This window comes from Adiantum capillus-veneris, chromosome 4, assembly GCF_014529385.1.
Source record: "Adiantum capillus-veneris isolate H3 chromosome 4, ASM1452938v2, whole genome shotgun sequence".
Lineage (NCBI taxonomy): Eukaryota > Viridiplantae > Streptophyta > Polypodiopsida > Polypodiales > Pteridaceae > Adiantum > Adiantum capillus-veneris.
In genome coordinates, this window is record NC_140934.1 from 18,882,015 (window position 1) to 18,903,866 (window position 21,852).

The 21,852-nt window shown below is 46.7% G+C and overlaps 1 protein-coding gene across 1 annotated transcript in view; it reads right to left on the bottom strand.

The window, feature by feature from the left end:
- Positions 1-1,691: 1,691 nt before the first annotated feature.
- The window catches only part of LOC147458814 (FMN binding protein), a 109,739-nt gene continuing 89,578 nt past the window's right edge, over positions 1,692-21,852 (bottom strand). Inside the window, exons 8-12 of the mRNA XM_086510248.1 lie at positions 19,494-19,561; positions 19,350-19,415; positions 19,228-19,278; positions 2,180-2,244; positions 1,692-2,088 (exon numbers count right to left, since the gene is read on the bottom strand). Coding sequence (XP_086366374.1) covers positions 2,049-2,088; positions 2,180-2,244; positions 19,228-19,278; positions 19,350-19,415; positions 19,494-19,561 — 290 coding nt within the window. The 3' untranslated portion in view covers positions 1,692-2,048. The remainder of the gene's footprint in view (positions 2,089-2,179; positions 2,245-19,227; positions 19,279-19,349; positions 19,416-19,493; positions 19,562-21,852) is intronic.

The following is a 21,852-nucleotide window of genomic DNA, read 5'->3' on the forward strand; positions in this document are numbered from 1 at the left end:
AATATCAAAAAGTCCCAACTCTATTGCGAAGTGATGGGAGTGTGGACTCACCACCCAAATATTCTCTTAATATTGATCTCTAAGAAAGTTTAAAAGAAATGTATTGGGATCCTATGTGCTTAGTATTTAACCTTTTCTTTTTAGCATCCAATGTCGAGATCTAGCAAATCTAAATTCTTATGCTTGCTACTTTGGGTTCATGTGAGTTTGTAGAGATTCACTAACTCCTTCCTTGAGCAATTTGCTTAAAAAGGCACAATTCCTATACTATCCTACAAGCAACTTGGTAGGTCATTTAACTAATATCTCTAGAACACTATTCTCAAAAATTTGTTAGCGGGAGGAAATCCTTGATCCAATTGGTATGTCTCCAAACTGTAAGTAGTCAGCAGTTTTTTTCCTTTAACATCTCTCTCCAAAGAGACTTAAAAAGCAACAACAATTGGTCCTCCAGAACTATCTAATAGTTTGACTAATATGTAAGTTCTCATGGTCTACTCCAAAATACCCAAATATCAAGGGATATGGATAGGCATGAGGTCTCTTCCCTTCATGTATGCATGTTCAACATGCAAGAAAACGTAAATGTATTCTCAAAATCCCACATTGATAGATTTATAAGTAACTACTATAATATATCTAACCAAGCTATCTTGATAACAATTGTACGTCTAATGTCTACTAACCTCTCTTGGAAATTTGAAGTGTGGTAGAAGACAATGTTTTAAGAACATGCAGTGCAATCACCATAGGTTTTTCTAAGTACCATCTTTTAAGAACGATCGGACAATAATTTTGGATTTCTGGATGTTTTTTTTTTGTGAATTTTTTTGAAAAAGTTCCTATCAACTGAGGATAAACTTGTGGATTACCATAGCCAGGAGATACATGACCAAAGGTCAATCCTACTCTTAAGAGGTTCAGGACATTCCAACAATAAATGCATAATACAATGCATGAAATCCGTTTCGCCATTGGTAACCCCTCTTATCAGAAGATACATGACCCAAGGTCAGTATCCTGAACTTGTTTTTGCATCCCACCTTTGATGAATTAATATCAATCAACTATAGCATATAAGAGACATTGCTTCAAACTTGCTTCTGTCAGCATTGTCATGAAAAGGAACAAGGTCAAGTTCAAAGAAGAGTAAGGGAAGAAAATCGAACTGAGGAGGAGAAGACAGATTAGGCCATGGAATGGAGCCATACAATAATGTGTGGCTTGAGTTCTTTAAAGGCCATCCATATATAAAAACCCCATTACAAATTCACTCTTGAAGATTTGAGGTATGCAAGCTTTCCCTTTTTATCGCCATCAAAGGAAACAATATCTAGAACACTGCTGGATTGCTAAGTTCTTCTCTGAATAAACTTGATTGTGTGCCGAAGACACTCAATGTCACAAGTGTTCCATGAAAAATTAAAAGAAACAGCCTCAATGGACTAGAAGAAACTGCAGTTTTGAGAGAAGTTATTGGAAAAGTGATAGTTTGGACACCAAGAGAGAGCCTAAATGAACCAGAAAAAGAAGCATCACAACTATATTCACTGCAGATGTTGAGGAAGGCAACAAAAAGGTGGAATGCACATTCGTCATTGTCTCACATCCAACAATAACCTGCATTGAGACCACACATGACAGAAGAGATGCCCATATGAAGACAGACCGACACCGTATAACTACCCGCATGCCAAAAGTGGTTTACTTTGTACAAGCACATGAAACTTCATGTGCAAGTCCAACCAACATAATAAGTATGCACAGCGCTTGGAATATATTGTCAAGAATTTCTGCTTCATGCACAAGGTAAAAACATAGTAGGTACAAGAGGACTAGGCGACTCTCTCTACCTTGGTCTAACATAGTTTTGGAGTTTCTGATTCATGCACAAGGTAAAAACATACTAGGTACAAGAGGACCTTGGTCTAACATAGTTTTGGAATTTTCCTGTACATTCTAGAATACAATGAAGTGACTCTAGCTTGGTCTAACATAGTTCTGGGATTTTCCTAAAACTTTCCTGTACATTTTTTTACTATGCTTCCTTAACCTTTCAACATTTGAACAATCAAGTTCTTCACATCCCTGGGCCATCAAAGTAAACAACAAGAGTACATAATTGATTTTTGCAATTCTGTAAGAAATTCACGAGTGGCATTTATGATTTAGGACTTACTTTCTATCTTGTGCTGGTCTTGGAAATGGCACTCTAAGCTTTATTGGCTTGCTTTGGAAAACAACCTGCAAAATCTCTCTCTCTCTCTCTCTCTCTCTCTCTCTCTCTCTCTCTCTCTCACAGTTTGAACTCTCTCACTGTTTTTAAGGTTGTCACCAATTTTTTGTTGTTTGTAGAGTTTCGAAATTGTTGCTTGGCTGTTTTTAGGGTTTCGTCACTGTTGTTTTTATATACTGTTTTTAGGGTTTTGAAACTGTTTTTTTTTTGTTTTTAGGGTTTTGTCATTGTTTCTTGCTATTTTAGAGGGTTTTGCCATTGTTTTTTTGCTGTTTTTTAGGGTTTCAAAGCTGATTTTCTCTATTTTTAGGGTTTCACAATCGTTTCTTGCTGTTTTTTACTCTCTCTCTCTCTCTCTCTCTCTCTCTAGCAATGGAGACCAAGAGCAACTCACCTGTTTGCAAGTTTCCCTCCACGGTAACGAAGGCAACATTCATGGTCATGAACAAGAGATAACATACGTGAAAAAAGAGATGAAAGAGTGAAAAATGGAGATGGAAGGATGGTGGAAAGAAAAGGCCAACCTCATCCAAATGGTCTTCAACGAGCGCAAGCAATGGAAAAAGGAGAAATCAAACTTTCAGGTAGAAGTCCAAGCGCTCCGGGAAGAAGTCTCAACCCTCAAGCGAGAGCTTGCGGAAACTAGAGCGGGAGTGGACTTGAAGAAGGAGAAATCTAGCCCTTGATGATAGAGGAACTCAAAGTCATCAAAGAACAAGTGCGAAAGATCAAAGAAGAAAAGCTAAGAGTCAAGACTCATGATACGCTCGCTGCTCGTTGCCCCTCATCGCCATCGCTCAGCCCCCCCTCTTCGCGGAACCTCTCCCTGCCCTCACCCGCCTCGAACGCTGCGATTGCGCGTTGCTGGCTGCTGGCTGCCCCCCATGCCCGCCTCATCCTCCCCTTCCCCCACCCTTTGCCCCCTTGTGCATGCCCCTTCCCCCGCTCCATTCGCCCCGCCTTATCCCCCCTCCCTCCGATTCATGCCCTCAGCTCGCAAGCAGGCTGTTATTTTCAGCTTCTTGGTGAGCGCCTCGTCGCCAAAGCCCTCCTCGATTCAGCAGTAGAAAAAGAATGGCGGCTTCTGCTCCACCTCAGAGGGACTCCACAGAAGCCCCCTTGCTCAACACCGCGGAGCCAACCCTTCGACTTGCTCTTTCGCTAGAAGAGCAAGCGAGCTTGATGGCCGAAGTGGAGCCCTTGGAAGCCACTTCAGTTATCTATAAGACATTGGCACTCGGCCCAGTCGGGGCGAGGTTCCAGATTTACTACAAGCCCGTCTTCTCTCCGATGTGGGCATGATCACCAATGTCTAGATCCTCGGGAGAGGGTACCACCAGGTAGACTTCGAGTCTACACATATGACGGCCAAGGTAATTTCGATGAGCCCGCTCGGCATCCGAGCAGCTCGAGCTTACTTCCGACGATGGCATCATGGTTTTGACCCTACTATAGATGTGCTTGAGGAGGAGGCAAACTTGGCGATTTCGGTCTGTTTTCTAGGCCTAAGGCGAGAGTGGCGAGAGTACCTCCCTCTTCTCCCCAGGATTGGTTGCATGTTCGGGACAGTTCTGGAGTCTCCGCGCATTGCAGCTTCAGTTGTGGCCAAGGCCGTAGGTTTACCTACTGTGCCGGTTCTTGTTTGAGAGACACACTCTCTCCCCAAGGTGTTATTGCTGCCTCAGGTGAGTGGGGGATGAATCAGACAGAGTGTGGGGTATTCGGGTCTCCCGAACCAGTGTTTCATTTGCAGGCAGATGGACCATTTGGCAAAGGCCTGTCCTCGCAAGAGCCCTCGACCCACAGCGCATGTGCAGCCTCCCAAGGCTGAGCATGCCAAGCAGCCAGATACACAGGACGCACAGGCTGGTACCTCGACAGAGACCAGTGATCAGACAACTGATGGTTGGCAGCAGGTGCCTGGCCGCTGTCGACAGGGGCGAGCTGCTCCCCCTCGTGGCTGACCTTCTGCAGCTCAGCAGCACTTGGTTCCGACTCGGAACCGTTTTGATGCCCTTCAACAGGACCTGCCTGAGGAGGCCCCGTCCACGTCAGTTCCTCCACCATCGCCGCCTCCTTCCTCCGACGCTACCGCTCCGCCTCCCCCGCCTTCTCCCCCTCCCCCTCCTCCACCTTCGCCTCCCGCCCCTCCTCTCTCCTTGATGGGGCCCACAGCCTCATCTCCCGACCCCTCCTCCACTCCTCCTCAGACGCAGGGTATTGGGCATGATTCTGCCGCGAGGCATTCTCTTGGCAATGCTTTCGCTATGAGCCGCGTGGCTCGAGAGGGACAGCCCCACTTGAGGCCACCTTTTTGGTGCAGACTTCTCCCTTTGCAGCAGTCCCTCGAGGTTTGACTAGCTTCAACATTCGCACACACTGGGACTTCTTCGACTACAACTTCACTTGGTTTTTGAATGACTCTTCTCCCGACCTGGAGGAGGCTAGCTTTCGAGTCCACGTCCTCTTTCTTGCAGCTAGAGGCATTGAGGCTCTGGACACAGCGGTGGGTTTCTCCTTTCCGCTGTGTGGTAGGGATCTCACAGAGTGGACCCAGCACACAGTCCTTGACTAGCTCCACATTCAGGCTACTGAGTTCTCACACCACACAGGGGACTTAGGGGTGACAAATCTCATGCAGATACTTTGGCCTTTGGCCAAGTTCAACGTGACGCCTCCGGATGCAGCGGGTTGCAGGCATATTGTGGTGCACTTGTTTACTGACACTCAATGCCCTCCTTGTTATGTATTTGTGCATGAGGATTCTTGGACAAAGGATGTAGCCCTTCGGGCTGCACGCTCGGCTTGGGCTTGGACGGGACAGTCACTTCTTTCGCACTTGTCTAGAGGTTGTTTGGATGCGGATTACTCCCCATCCAAATAGGCCTCAAAGATAGCGAGGTTGGCTGCTGTGACAACATCTGTTTTCTCTCACTGACTCCATGAGGATCATCTCATGGAATGTGTAGGGAATAGGAGGGCCCCAGTTTCAGCGTCAGAGGGGTCGCTTGCGCCAAGAGCTGTGAGAGCCGCATTCGACAGTGTGGTCAGATTTTGCGTGGTCGCTATGAGACGTTTTGGTCAGTTGCATTTGGACCTGGAGGCAATCCATGTGGGGTATGTATGACTATCTTCTTGTCCACTTTTATGGTCGATAAGGGGAGCGGCCGGGCTTGCCCCGCCCGACTCCGAAAACTATCGCGGACTCTTTGCAGTAGGCCATTGTGGGCAAAGGGATTATTGTGCCAGGCAGGGCTCAATGGATTACTATGCAGGTTTAGGGTTGCCTCATGGGCTTCCTGAACATCTATGCGCCCAATGTGGTGGGGGCACGTGCAGAGTTTTGGGCTCACATTGTAGTCTCTGCCGCAGGCAGAGAAATGGTGCATTGGGGGTGACTTCAACATGTTGGAGGATCCCTCTGACAGGATTGGAGGTAGCCATACTACTGTGCATGGAGTTGAGTTGGCAGCTTGGGAGAGGTTATGTATGAGTCTGCAGGTTTCAGATGTGTGGCAGCATTCTAGCTTTGTGAGGCCACCTGAGTGCCTGCTGGCCTTCTCTCGTTCGGACCGTAGAGTGGGAGGAGTGAATCTATCTCGAATAGATCGCTTCTACACTAGTGACCACTTCTGTGACTTGAGTGGGTCAATTTGCATCCTGCCTGGGACTTCTTTTTCGGACCATGCACCAGTGATCCTCACAATGACAGATAGACAGAGGAGTAGGAGCATGATGCTTCACATCCCAGAGAGGGTCTTCCTGGACTCTGCGCTGAGAGAGCGAGTGGTGACTCTTTGGACAGAGGGCTTAGACTTGCAGGACTCTCCTACCGACAGAGTGGCCTCTGAACTTGCTCAGCTTAGTCGGTCCAGGAGTCTACGGCCCGCCTGGCAGCAGCGAGAGAGGAGAAGCAACGTCTCCAACGAGGTGTTGCTTCCCTACAGAGGATGCAGGAGCAGCATCCAGACAGTCCTTGGTTGAAGGAGCAGTTACAACAGGCTGGCTAGGAGCTCGTTAGCACAGAGGAGAGGCGCCAAGAGTTTGCTTTTCATCGTCAGGCATCTCAGTGGACCCAGGTGGGTGACAGAGTGACAGGGGATTTCTTTGAGACAATGGGGCCTCGGCAGGCCCATGATAGGGTCAGCCAATTGAGGAGGCCTGACGGGTCAGTTGCTTCAGAGCCAGAGGACATGCGTGCTGTTGCCATAGACTTTTACCGTGACTTGCTGTCAGCAAAGCCTCAATTAGAGCGTTAGGATGCATGTAGAGAGCAGGTGTAGGCACAGATGCCTTGTCTTGTGACTGAGGAGATGCGCCAGAGTCATGAGCAACCTTTACAATTAGAGGAGCTCCACGCGGCCCTCAGAGCACTTCCCTGTGGTAGTTGTCCAGGTGAGGATGGTCTGACTCCTAGCTTTTTCTTAGAGTACTGGGATGTGCTTGGCTCTGATCTCTGCAGCGCTTTTCAGTACATCCTCCACACAGGAGAGATGCCTGACAGCATGAGTGAGGGCTTGATCTACCTCATTCCCAAGGAGGGTGGCTCCTTGGATGAGATTCAACAGTTGCGGCCCATCACCATCCTCAACTTAGCCTACAAAATTCTTGCCAAGGCTCTGAGTTTGAGGATTCCTCCACTTCTAGAGAGCATCATACATGGGACACACGCAGGTTTTGTCAAGGAGCGTAGTATCCTTGACAACATCTTTACTTTCTGGGAGGCACCTGCCCTCACGCGCCTCCATGGTGAGGATACTTCTTCTCGATTTTGAGAAGGCCTACGATAAAGTTGACTGGGACTTTTTGGAGGGCACTCTACGCAGGATGGGCTTCTCAGATGCTTGGATCAGAGGTGTGTAAGCTCTCTACAGACGGACACATAGTCAGGTACTTTCGTTAGGTGGTAGAGGTGATCGTTTCATGCTCTCACGTTCGGTTAGACAAGGCTGCCCTCTTGCCCCCTTCCTCTTTCTGTTCTATGCTGAGGCGTTGATCAAGTTTTTGGTTTCACAACAGGTTGGTCTTTCTGGCCTAGCGCTCCCTATTCGGGGAGATGAGCTACTAGATGCTGAGTTTGCTGAAGACTCAGCCTTGTACTTGGAGGGCAAGGAGGCCAACCTTCACAGGTGTGAGCAAGCTCTTGAGACCTTTTGTTGTGCATCAGGCACATTGATCAATTGGAGAAAGACAGCGGCTTTCTCGGTTGGTAGTGCTCCTACGCCTGATTGGCTTCAGGGCATGAGAGGGGTGCAGAGCATGTGTCAGGACATCACAGAGGCAGTACCAGCTGAGTGGCTCACGCCTCTCGAGTCAGCAGTGCCCGGATGAATGGGAGCCTTCACACGACTGGAGGTTCTCATCGCAGTTCGGGCTTGCTCGGAGACTATCCCCTCCCTGCTTTTTGAGCTACAGGGTGTGCGTCATTTACACCGTGTTTCAGTAGAGGCCCCACATGTGGCAAAGTGCTGTTTTCAGAGGATTTGTGTTGTGAGCATCTGTGGGAGGACTTGTGTCATAGATCCTGACCCAACAGCTCTTGCGACTGGCCACTGGAGGCTGTGGGCTTGGGAGTGTTTTCCACTGGCACAAGTGTAGTGGGATCTTGGGGAGTGATTTTGGAGGGACCCTTTCTCCTCAGCCGACCACCCAGGTGTCCCTTTCTTTCAGTACACTGTTCGTCTGGGACATCACATACTGGCAGCACGGAGAGAGGCTCGTCGTGCTGCAGCACCTCATTGGCAGGAGGAGGTCTCACATCTGAGTTCTTGTCAGCTTTTTGGGCGAGGTTGTGGGACTCCAGACAGCCGCGGCAAGTCACTTTGTTCCAGTGGGGCTGGTTGCACATCGGGTTACAGCAGTTGGGAGCTGGCTTGTACATAGTGGTCTCTCGGCAGCATGCGCAGCTTTGTGACCATTCTGTGGAGAGTCAGCACCTTGTCTTGGGATTGTCCTTTGGCACAACAGGTTTGGCTTCGTGTCCTTCGGCTGGCATGGAAGGACACTTGGGGAGCAGCTGCTTGGTCCACTCTCACGGGCCCGACGCTTCAGTTGAGCTGTCCTCCACCAGCAGGATAATAGTGATACAGGGGGGTCGACCTACACCCCAGCCTGCTACAGAGCTTACTCCACATGAATGGTGCAGTGAGAGAGAGGAGTGTTGGGAGCTCATCTGTGGCTTGACACTCTAGTTCATTTGGCGATCCCGCTGCTTTCGCATCTTTGAGGCTCGCCCTCTACCATCAGCAGAGACTGTTCGAGATCTTTGGCTAGAGTTGGTCCATACTATCAGAGGACAGTTTGAGAGACTCCAGGGCAGCTCTGTCCACATGCGGGAGCATAGAGAGGCTTTCCTTCGATTCTGGCGCCCTGGGCCTATCCTCCACCAGGGGGTGATGAGATGGCACTACTGTCGACCTGTGTGGCTTTTCCCTCCTCCCATCTCTTGATTTAGCCTCATTGTACATATGTTGTTTTCTCATTGGGAGAGTCTCCCCCTTATGATTGTTGTAGCCCTCTCTGGAAGAGGTGGTTGTAGCCCTATGGGCAGTTTCATTAACTAATAGAAGAATCTTTTTCTCGGAAAAAAAAAAGATAAAAAAAGAAGAGAAGCAACATGAGGCGAAGACGTCATTGTAGGTAGATGTAATCACGAAAATACTAAAGAAGGTAGATGAGGCCGAGAAATGGATAGAAGTCGCCAAGAAAGCGAAAGGGAAAGAACCAACAACCATCCCCACTCCCATTACCCTAGAGGAAGAGCAAAGGAGGAAGGCTAGAGCTTTACATGTACGAGTGACCGGTCTAAGAGACCGTGATGATGTGGAGGGGGAAGTCAAAGAACTTCTAATTATGATGGGTAGTGAGGCCATTCACACAAAGGCATGGAGAGTGGGAAGAAGAGTGAAGGAAATGGGGAGACTTTCAAGGGGAGAGCATGGATCTTTCGCTTTCCCTCCATGGAAGCAAAGAAGGATGTAAGACCAAGTCAATGAAGAAGCTACCATGGACAACCCAGTAGTGGCCTCCAACTGGATACACCTCGGTGTTTCTCTCCTCAACTTTGTACCTGAAAGGAAGGCTAGAGCTTTACATGTACAAATGACCGGTCTAAGAGACCGTGATGATGTGGAGGGGGAAGTCAAAGAACTTCTAATTATGATGGGTAGTGAGGCCATTCACACAAAGGCATGGAGAGTGGGAAGAAGAGTGAAGGAAATGGGGAGACTTTCAAGGGGAGAGCATGGATCTTTCGCTTTCCCTCCATGGAAGCAAAGAAGGTTTCCCTCCATGGAAGCAAAGAAGGATGTGAGACCAAGTCAATGAAGAAGCTACCATGGACAACCCAGTAGTGGCCTCCAACTGGATACACCTCGGTGTTTCTCTCCTCAACTTTGTACCTGAAAGGAAGGCTAGAGCTTTACTTGTACAAGTGACCGGTCTAAGAGACCGTGATGATGTGGAGGGGGAAGTCAAAGAACTTCTAATTATGATGGATAGTGAGGCCACTCACACAAAGGCATGGAGACTGGGAAGAAGAGTGAAGGAAATGGGGAGACTTTCAAGGGGAGAGCATTAATCTTTCGCTTTCCCTCCATGGAAGCAAAGAAGGATGTGAGACCAAGTCGATGAAGAAGCTACCATGGACACCCTAGTAGTGGCCACCAACTGGATACACCTCGGTGTTGCTCTCCTCAACTTTGTACCTGAAAGTAATGCCATCTTGAGCATCGGTTGCCTTTGTAGAAACTTTGAACTGTAGACCATACTATGTCCAAAAATCCCCATTCATGAACTGTGAACACATCATGTCCAAAAAATATAAAATAACTTTGAACTGTAGACCATACTACGTCCTCAACTTTGCATATGAAAGGGAGGCTAGAGCTTTACATGTACGAGTGACCGGTCTAAGAGACCGTGATGATGTGGAGGGGGAAGTCAAAGAACTTCTAATTATGATGGATAGTGAGGCCACTCACACAAAGGCATGGAGAGTGGGAAGAAGAGTGAAGGAAATGGGGAGACTTTCAAGGGGAGAGCATTGATCTTTCGCTTTCCCTCCATGGAAGCAAAGAAGGATGTGAGACCAAGTCGATGAAGAAGCTACCATGGACACCCTAGTAGTGGCCACCAACTGGATACACCTAGGTGTTGCTCTCCTCAACTTTGTACCTGAAAGTAATGCCATCTTGAGCATCAGTTGCCTTTGTAGAAACTTTGAAATGTAGACCATACTACGTCCAAAAATCCCCATTCGTGAACTGTGAACACATCACGTCCAAAAAATATAAAATAACTTTGAACTGTAGACCATACTACGTCCAAAATCCCCCATTCGTAAACTGTGAACACATCACGTCCAAAAAATATAAAACTCCAAGATAATGAACTATTGGAACACATCCTGTCCGACCAACAACAATGAATTGGCGCACCCATCCATAGTGTTTTAGACGTCTGATTGGTTCCTTGCCAGATGCATGTGCATTGAACTCCGACCTACGGGTCCAAACACCAATAACTTGAACTCCAACACAAGGGTCTAAATTAAATATAGGGAGCAGTGCTTGCCCCTCTCTGCCACTCACAAGCCTCTCTCGATGAAGCTAGTGGTGACACCTGTCATTTGACTAGAAATCTGACGTCGAGGCCACTGTGGCCACCGCCACGAGTGCCATGTTGATCTCCTCTGCCAAATCTTTATTACCGTAATCTCTGTCCAGCTTGCCTTTGTCCTTGTCTATCTGAGAGTTCCTGCTTTTGCCTTTGGCTTCAAACTCTCGAGCCAAGCAAAGCGTCGAAGCACAATCATGACTACTGTGATTGTACCTCGAGGGTACCAAGGCAGCTAACTGAGTACGGGTACTGCCATCCGTGTCCCACTGACCTTTGCCGTTGTCCTCTAGCGAACACCTCCATTTGCTTTTGACTTCATAAACTCGAGCCAAACAAATTGCCGGGTTCCTTGAGAACTGTGCCGGTGTACAGGCCGCTAAATGGATGGTTGACGATCCGTTATCCATAGCTTTTGGTCGATGTTGCGGGCGCTCTAGCAAGGGGGTGCCTTGTTGAAGTTGCAAAACTTGGTATTATGTACCTTCTCGCACTCCAATAGGCCACTAGAAATCTCCTTGCCGCTCCAAATTCCAAGCCGCAAGAACTCCAAGCTGATGCCGATCCACAACTCTACACTAATCCCAAGCTGCTCCGCACTCTCTGCAATCCCTCTCCTCAACTCCAGTTTTCCCACTCCGCAAGGCTTTGCTACAAACTGGTCGCCTCTCCCGAGCCGCAAGATTGGTACGAAGCCGCTCCCACGTACAATGCTCGCCGCACCCTCTGCTTCTATTGCCTTCTCCAAACTCCAAGTTGTCCCTCTCTTTAGGCCAAACTATGCCGCTTCATCTCCCAAACCGCTCCACAATGTGCCTTTTCCAAGCCGCTCCTAAGGCTCGGCACGACCATTCTACAAACTCCAAGCCTCTCTCTTGCTTGCCACTGGCAGCGTTTTAAAACGTTGTAGGTAGGCACCGTTGGAGGAGAAGCAAGGGCCGGGTAGAGGTTGGCACAAACAACGTTTCAAAACGCTGTCGCGATGGGGAGAAGCGCCTGGCTGCCATGCATTTCAAAACGCAAGGTCTGGGTGGGGGAGATCGACGACGTTGACTGGGCGGACTCCGGCGTCTCAAAACGCAGGATAGTGGGGGGGGGGGGGGGGGGGGGGGGGGGGGGGTGTCGCAAAGTCGCTACAGTGGGTGTGGGGTGAAGGTGGCCGTGCTACTTGGAGACGGGAGGAGAAGAGGACGCCGATGGGGGGACTAACGCCTAGCGTTTTGAGAGGCTGTCGCAGAGATGGATGTCGCCGACAAAACATGAGGGGTTCTATTCTCTGGGATGCTACTCCTCCAAGGGCTTCAAGCATAGAGCTTCACCAAGAGCTCTGATACCATGTCAAAGTCGGCGATGCGGAAGCGTAGAGACCGGGGGGGAGAGAGAGAGAGAGAGAGAGAGAGAGAGAGAGAGAGAGAGAGAGAGAGAGAGAGAGAGAGAGAGAGAGAGAGAGAGAGAGAGAGAGAGAGAGAGAGAGAGAGAGAGAGAGAGAGAGAGAGAGAGAGAGAGAGAGAGAGAGAGATGCTCGATTAGCACTAGAATCTTCGCGACAGCTGGCAGTGCAGGGAGATAGATCATGTTGATATGCAGAGATGGCATCTTGGTTTCAGTTACATGGCTTTAGTATGGATCGGCCACCCCCATTTCAGTACTCTCTGGATGCACCCTCCATCTCCCTCACTTGGGCAGAGATTACTAGGCTCATCAGACAGGACTAGATTCAGCTGGATACGAAGAGGACATGGATACAACCTACACATGAGCTAGGTACAAAGATGACTTTCTATAGAGAGCATCTTCTCCAACTCACGGAGGATGGTTTTGTGATCAGACCAGGATACATGGACACTCATCTATCCCACGGGATCCAATGTGCTATTGGTCAGATACGCACATCCTCACATCAGCTAGAGATCAAGACAGGTAAATTTAGAGGAGTCCAGGATTTGTCAAGTATGCCAGATAGAGCTACATTACATATGTCACTGCCCAATATACTATGAGATACGAGGCCGCTTTCACTGTCTATTCAAAAAGGGTTTTGGGCCACTTTCTAGAGTCATGAGATACCAGGATCAGAGATGCCTCGGACTATAATTACTGGAGAGAGAGAGAGAGAGAGAGAGAGAGAGAGAGAGAGAGAGAGAGAGAGAGTCTCCTGAAGCAATCAACCTTGGCAATGAAAACTGAATGTGTATACAATGGAGGCAAGGGGTTGCTTATATAGCAAGCCCAGTAAATTGTCCTACCCAAGACTTTGACAAATAAGTAAAATAAATACCTAAAAGCCAAACTAAATAATGGGATCACATTGGGCAGTTCACTTGAGATGCCTAAACTTTAACAGGTTTTACATGCTTTCCACACAGACATGGAGCCAGCACAGTGGATTATGTCATGGCACAGCCGAGCTTTATCTCTGGTATCCAGGACCTCACAGTTGGACCTAGACCTATTGGTGTGGCAGTAGATCATGCCCTTGTATTGATGACCATCTCTTTCCAGTTTAGTGTAGCACACATACCACGGATAGCAGCCCCTACTCGCTACAGCTTTACACGGGAGACGGACTCTGTCTACATAGATGGGATCTACAGACGCCTGTGCACTGAGGAGCCAGGAAAACCTTTGGAGGAGCTTACTACTATACTGACACAAAACATTGCATGATGCAACAGTAGAGGCATACCCACACACCTAGCCTGAGCAGAGATGACGTTCTGGGAGCATGTCCCAAAACGGCTGGTATGATGAGGAGTGTCGCGAGACGAGAGCTTTTGGGGGACATCACTCATAGACAGTCACAGGTTGCCTTTCGACGCCTAGTGCGGCGGAAGAAGAGGGCATTTTTGGCTCAACTAGAGCGGGATCTATATCAACTATTCTTGAGTCAAGACTCAGGTGAGGCATGGTGACTCTTTCATGAGCACTCCTCCCCTCCTACCATTACTTCTATAGAGGCATGAGGCCAATATGTGTCATCTCTGTACACAGTTATTGGACAGCCGCCTCTTCATGACCGCCCCGAGCTATGCCCACACACATGTGCTTTTTTCATCGGCTGAGATGGTGGAGGCCATTGATAGGATGAGGACTGGGAGAGCATATGATCATGATGGCTTAGTGGCTGAGCATTTTATACATGCCACGGATCTGCTCGCAGAGCTTCTAGCACTGATGTTCTATCGTGCCATGTGTGAGGGTTTGCCTGATACTTGGAGTTTATCTACTATTGTACCTATCTTCAAGTCAGGAGGCCCTATGGATCTTGGGAATTATCGCACTATCATGATTGTTCACACATTGGCACGGTTGTACGCATCCATTCTTGAGCAACAGCTGAGTAGATGGGCAAAGAGCCTCCGGAGGGTATACGCGTAGCCGGGCTGGCAAGGTTCAAGAGAGGTTTTTCTGACACTGACAGCCATTTTTGAGGAGGGCAGATCACATGCAAGACGGATCTATTGATGCTTTGTGGACTTCCGCAAAGCATTTGACACAATGCCTAGAGCTAGATTGATGCACAGACTACAGGAGATGGGAGTACCCACAAAGCTGATTTGGGGGATTATGGCATTATACAGGTCAGTAGTGGGGCATGTATGCACTCTGGAGGGGTTATCTACATTAGTTCACTCCACTATCTCGGTGAAGCAGGGCTGCCCGCTCTCTCCTACTCTATTTGGTATGTATGTGGATGAGGTTTCTGACTATTTTGAGAGAGAGGTGATAGAGGTGCACAGTTGGCAGGGACATGGATTCCACTATTGTTATATGCTGATGATATTGTGTTGATCTCCGACTCTCCGGAGGGGATGCAACATCACTTGGATGCTTTGCATAGGTTTGCTCACAACAGTGGTTTGTCTCTCAACCTTGGTTAAACCAAGGTTATGGTGTTTAACACCACCCCACAGTGGGCCATGAGATCAGCACCCACATTCACATACGGCCACGAGACAGTGGAGTATACAGATGCTTACACCAACCTTGGGGTCGGTCTTTAGTGGACCAGCATTTTAATTGAGGAGAGCAGTAGACACTAGATTGACTAGAGCACATGCAACATTGGGTGGGTTGGAGAGGATGTGTTCACAGATTCATTTTCAAGAGCCTCGAACGAAACTCTGGCTACAGGGCAGTAGGCACCTACTAACAGTGGCAAAACAGAAATTACAGCATGCTGAAATTGACTTGCAGCTCACTGGCAATACCGCAAGGGAAAGTGTCCTTGACGTGTACTTTTGACCTACAGGGATTTTTGCTCTGTAATGCCGGCAAAATTGGGTCAAAAACCTGCAATTACAGCCATGGACAGGTTTGGACAGCTTGGTGAGGGTTAGGTGAAAGCGTTCGGATCGTTTCTTTGTCAGGGGAGCCTTGGGAAAGCATTGGGTGCTTGTACAAAACAATTTAGAGAGATTTCCCACGAGGAATCTTGTTTTATTCAAGGGGCAAGTGACCCTACAGGTGCAAGAGCTCGAGGGCTATCCACAGAAGTGATCGGCACGCGAATCGGAGTGCAAAACAGAGAATCCAGCGTGCTATAATTCCTCGCCAGGTTTTGTAAAGTGCTCTAAAGTGCGTGGAGGGTCACCGTGTATTTGGGATTTTGTCCGTGGAGACTTCTACTGTGGTTATGTTGCCGAAATCAGGTTAGAGTAGAGGAATTCAGCTCGACAAAAGTGGGACAGCTTGTAGAAGTTTACAGGTTTTTCTCAAGTTTAATAAGAATAAATAAGTACCTAAAGGGGCGCCAGTCTTTGGGGCCAACAGGGTGTCGCTGTATGCTTGGTAGCGCTCTAGCTACCAAGTCGTGAAATGTCTTGAAGTGTCGAATTCCAGGCACAAGCTTATTCGTGAAGTTCCTTTGTGTCGTAAACTTAAAATAAAGTTTTGGGTGAAAGCCAAAGTCTACTGCCCTACGGGCCGGTTTCAGAAACCTCTTCTAAAACCAGCCTAGTCCGACACATGTATGCCCTCCCTCTCAGCCCATCTACTAAGCTCATGCTCAATGATGGATGCATATAGTGTATGTCCAATCATGATAGTATGATAATTCCCCGGCATCATAGGGTCTCCAGATTTGAAGATGGGTACAATAGTCAACATGCTCCAAGTATCAGGGAAGCCCTCACACATAGCTCTAGTAAACATCCATGCAAGAAGCTCAGCCAGGATACCTCTCGCATGTATGAAATGCTCGGCTACTAAGCCATCATGATTACATGCTCTCCCAATCTTCATTATGTCAATAGCTTTCTTTACCCTCTCCTTAGTAAAGAAAGTACAAGTTTATGGGCATGCCTCTGTGGGGAGAGAGAGAGAGAGAGAGAGAGAGAGAGAGAGAGAGTGAAATGAAATGTTATATTAGACGTCTTCAAAAGGCCAAAATACCTAGGAGATCAAACTGACACAATCTTGGTGGATCTAATACAATGTCTTGGTACAAAAATAAAACGAAGTAAAGTGAAAAACTAAAATCTTAACTGCTAGATGTGAACTAAGCAGCTAGCTGGAACTCTGTAGGATATGAGTAGGGGGGTGAAAGTAGTGATTGGGGGCTAATACAACACAATGTGGGTGTGTGCGTGGGAATATAATGGGTGAGTTGATACAAAGGCTGATACAAGATGAGCAGGGTGTACAATCCTCAAAAGAGCTAAATCTCATAGGAGATCCATTATCGGTCATTGGTGGATCTCATCAATCTCCTCCATGGTCTATAGTCTGACCAGGCGTCGTGCATGTCGGGCCAAAGTGATCCGAATCCTTCGATGCAGCCTCCGTCGATGCTGTGTAGTCCTCCATAGTCGTGGGCGTCTAGACATTTTAGTTAAGATTTTAGTTTTTAGTGCTGTGTAGTCCTCCGTAGTCGTGGGAGGAGAATGTGAGCTCGGCTGCGGTAGCTGCTCCTCTGGCTGCCTAGTGTCCACTCTAAAGAAGTCTGTGATCCATCTCTAAGATTGGCTAGCCTCTCCTCTCATTAGGCTCTCTCTATGTCTGCGCAGCTTGAGCGAAAATAGACCCAGACATCTTTGGTCCTCATACCCCATGACTCTAGAGAGTGGTCCAAAGCCCTCTCTGAACAGGTAGTGAAAACGGTCTCGTATCTCATAGTAAATTGGGCAGTGGCATGTGTGGTGCAACTTTGTCTCAGGCTCCATGTGACATAGGGACATGTCTTGGCCTCTGTTGGTGCTCTGCTGTATCTACCTGTCTCAATCCGAAGCTGGTGTGAAGATGTGCGTATCTGGCCAATAGCACATCGTATTCCATGAGATAAGTGGGTGTCCATGTATCTGGGCCTCGTCACAAAACCATCCTCAGTAAGCTGGAGAAGATGCTCTCTATAGAAGTCCATCTTCGTGCCCAACTCCTGTGCCAGTTGTATCCAAGTCCTAGTATCTAGCTGAGTCAGGTCTTGGCGGATGAGCCTGGTGATCTCGGACTGTGTAAGAGTCAGAGATGGTGCATCCAATAAGTATTGTAAGGGGGGCAATCTGTCCATGATGAACCCATGTACTTGAAACCATGATGTCATCTCCCCATACCAGGTTGTGTCTCCCTGCAAAGCTAACTGTCGAGAGGACTCTAGTGTTAGGCGGGCATATCTATCTTCGGGGAGGTCCCACAAGCGGTGTAAAAAGGAGATTGATCTAGTAAGCGCCTCAACCACGAGTGGGGGGGCAGCTAGCTCTGCTCAAATAATGTCATGTGGTACTGAATCCTTGGCTCTAATAAGCCGCGAGATCATAGAGACTAAAGGCTTCTCCATGTCTCCCCATCCATCAGTGCGACCAGACCTCCCGTGATGGTCCAGTGAAGGCCCCCATATCTGAACTCCATAGAGCAATGCGGAAGCCACCAAAGGTGGTTGCCAAGAAAACTGCTAAAGGAGATGCTAAACCAAGCTAAAAACGGTAGGCAAAGTGAGGATACATGTGAAGGAGGAAAGAGCTGAAGTAGATATGTGGGAGAGAATCACCACCTTGCCTCAAAGAAAAAATCAAGCACAAAGCCAAAATATAAAAATCAAACAAAAGCCCCAAAAACTGTTTTTTAGAAAGCAAAACAAAAAACAAAAGGCAAGCTAGAGCACGCCGATTGCCAGTTGTGCATGGAGCAAATGAAAGCTAGCGTAACCACGAAACGTTTCAACCCCAAAACATTTCATAGCCAAAACGAGGTGTTTCACCCTGAAACGTTTCACATTCCAAGAATGCCTAGTGAAACATCCACCCGAAATGCCAACGTACCATATACATGTAGGTGCATACATTAAATGGGAATCCAATTATATGTTGAACATTATGTGTGTATTTTGGATCCCATTATAAAGTTAAGATCTTATGCTACAACTAAATAGGTCACATGTGACAAGAAATGAAATGTTATATTAACATCTTTAGTTTGCCAAAATGACCTATGAGACCAAAAGGTTGCATCCATGTGCGACTCAAGTACTACGTTTGGGAAACATAAAAATAAAAATAAATAAGGGTCCCTAGAGTGGGTATGTATGTAAGCCTACCCTACATCGTCATCATCATCATCATCATCACATAATACCAAAACATATGGGGAGGGATGCAATCATCTGAGGGGTAATGAGGTGTACAATGAAGAAATTAAAGAGAGAGAGAGAGAAGAAGAAGTACCTATGTAATTTATAGCCTACAAGTGATGAGAAACATTGTTCCCCCTTTTTGTTCACTCTCTCTATGACGAATTTAAACAGTGATTGTGTGGGATGTGCATGAATAAACGAAGGGAAAGCACCAAGACATCTCTGTTGAAATAGTCATCAAGTGTTATCAACATAGAAAATTGTGTTGCATTTCAGGCTTGCTGAAACACATTTTGCAATGATGCAGGTCACGAAACACAAGTGACCCTGAAGCTAGCAGTTGCACAACCCCTCTAAACTAGACAAGTGATTTCCCATCGCACATGCTTTTAAGCAAAAATCCCAACGTGGATGCCTTTTGAGCAGTTTGCTATTATTGTCACTATTTCTTGCTTTTAGTAAGTTTCCTTTTGAAACATCAGTGGTTGTAAAAGTGAGCCGAGCATCCTATACATGTAACACAAGTACAGTTGCGTGGATTCTCTGAGTACAGAGAGCCTTTGCAATTTGTTTGAATATCAACACGGAGGTGCTTACCTTAGGGGACTATGCATCTCAGAGAAGAAGCCGTCTCTCTATCTCAGCGCAAGTGATTGTCTTGTCTTAAGTGATTCTCAATTTTTGGGTATAGGATCAAGTCTGTGCAGTTCTACCTCAATTACAGAATGCAATACATTCGATTACTGTACCTCATATCATGTGCCACATGCTTCAGAAAACTATACAAGAAAGGCAAGAAGCTTAGTACCTGAACATTCAAACCAAGAGTATCCAGGTCAATGATTCTGGCACTCTCTACCTACATCACAATAGACACCATATTTATACATGTCACTCGATTTGATTTCTTTCATATGTTATAATACTCACATTGATTCCTATGGCTTTCTCCACTATTCTCTTTGTATCGTCCGCGTGATCTTTATTCATATGTGTCTGCTCTAAGTGACATAAAAGATAGTCATAAAACAAAATAAGAGACCCAGTAATCCATAATTTGAACAAGGAGCATACCACGATTGGTATTGAGAACTGTGCAATGGGATCTAAATTTGCATGGGTCAAATCTTCCCCTGAAAACTCTGTACTTCCAACAAAACCTCAAGATTCATTTTTCTTGCACATAATTGGACACACTCAAACAACAATCTCAACATTTTTTCATGCAAAAAACTACTTTTGAACCTTCAGCCTCCACCCAAACCAAGGAAAAAAAAAATGAACTTCAGATGGCGATTGTGGTAAATAGCAGTCCAAGGGAATCTACATGCAACTCCTTTATGATTTCTAATCACCCCTTGATTTAAGTACGCTGGACAATTTTCCCTTTCTGCAACTTCAATAATGCTTGTACTTTTCTAGCGTTCTTGGACCTCAGGAAATGTCTGGAGTTGGTGAAATGGCTGCAGTCACTAGATCCTTTTCACGCTATAAAGAAAGAAGCACTGACAACATGAAGTTCAATTATCCGTGACATTCTTGAGACCTCAGAAATGTCTAGAGTTAGTGAGATGACTGCACTAACAAGAGCCTTTTCACCCTAAGCAACACTTACATCTCGATTAACACCAGTGGTTACATGAGTATGAAGCACTCATGGTGTGAAAGGATTGGATTTATGCAGCGGAATTGTGATTAATTAAAGAGATTCATCTGCTTGTGTAACAATTTGCAAGATTCACATAACAATTGCGAGATTGATCACGCATACACACATGTACTGATATGAAAAGAAAGAGAGAACTTGACACCAATTGAGGGCTGGAATTACGAAGCCGAACCCCCCTCTGAAAGGACTTGCATTTATAAATTACAAGAAAGACTTGAATCAATATGTCTTGCTTGTTCACCATGACGTTCCCAGATCAAGGAGATTGATAACTTCAAAATCTTGCAGGCAGAACATTTACTGAGAACCTCGTTCAGGAAGAAAGAGAAGTTGTATAATGTAGCGGTACATAGTAACTTGCTTCGTACATAGAGTAGCATAGTAGAGCTTCCTGGATTTTCAGTCTTGTGTGTAGAGAGAGTAGGAGAAGACAGCTCTTAGAGGAGCCCGATTGCAAGCATACAAACCACAATTCAGCCCTGCACAAACCAAATTAATGCCTCACCTCTAAGCATGCTATTCTTAGTGAAAGAGCCTCAATTTGTAGGGGTAAAGGTGTGGAATAGAGAAGATGGAGGTTACTTGCCCCACGCTCAGCCAAGGCGTCTGGCTCTTGGACCCCTTTCCCACCACTTAGCCACTTATTATTGCCTTGGCCACCAAGTTCTTTGATGCCCTTCAAGTTCACCTCCCGAAGGCATCCAGGACCCATTTTCATCCCCTAGGTACTTTTGAAGCTAGCATCATGCTTATGGCATCACTAGACCATGAATGCACCTCTCCACCCACTTCTCCCTCGTTTGGCTGACCCATCAGCAAACTCCCAAAGGCTTTTGCAACCAATTTAAAATTGTATTGGTCTTGTAAAATCACATCGGCATCCAAATGAATTCCCTAGGCACTTAAGAAGGTAGCATCATTCTTCTAACACTAATAATGCATGAATGCACCTTTTTTCTATCTTATTATTTCCCTATTCTCTAACTATTTTTACTTTCTCTCTCTAGAATGGGCAATTCTAGTGAGAGTCAATTTAAGTAAACCAAAAAAGAAAATTGGTGACATCACCTCAGCCCTTGAAATCATAGGCGTCCTCGAGTATGAGCATATACAAGTGCAGGTGAACTTGGTCTCGTTGTATTTAGATAAGGATCCACTTCAAGCACTTGATACCATTCCACAATAGATGACTAATCTACGCGATGCTAAGCGGTGACCACTACCACAAGCATGTCATAAAATTTTAGCGAAAAACCATTCAGCAGTAAGTTGCAAGTTTACTTGGAAGTAAGTTCTGTAGCAAGTGTGTAACGTTTGTAGGCATACAAGTAAACTTGAAACATAAATGACCTAACTGGCGAGTCACCTAACAAGGTGGTAAAACACCGCAACAATACTAAACTGAGCAGAAACAACATGAACTGAAAGAGAACACTGGAGACGCGAGACACGGTGGCAGAGTTCCACTCTTAGAAGCATTGGCCCCCAACTAGGAGTCCCTGACGTATGTCTTTAATTTATTGACCAAAGCCGAAGTTACAATTGTCGAAGAGTGTCACAAGTGGGTGACGTGGCATGCCCAATTGGTGACATGGAAAATTTCTAGCGAGGAATCTCAGCAAAGTGAAGTACAAACAGCAATTGTAGGTTGACACATGTATGAAAAGATTGATCAAGTCCTCCAAAGACCTGAAATATGTGAATCGCCTGAAACCCGCTTGACGAGATTCACTCAAGATGGCGAGAGGCCGTCGATTCTCCTCT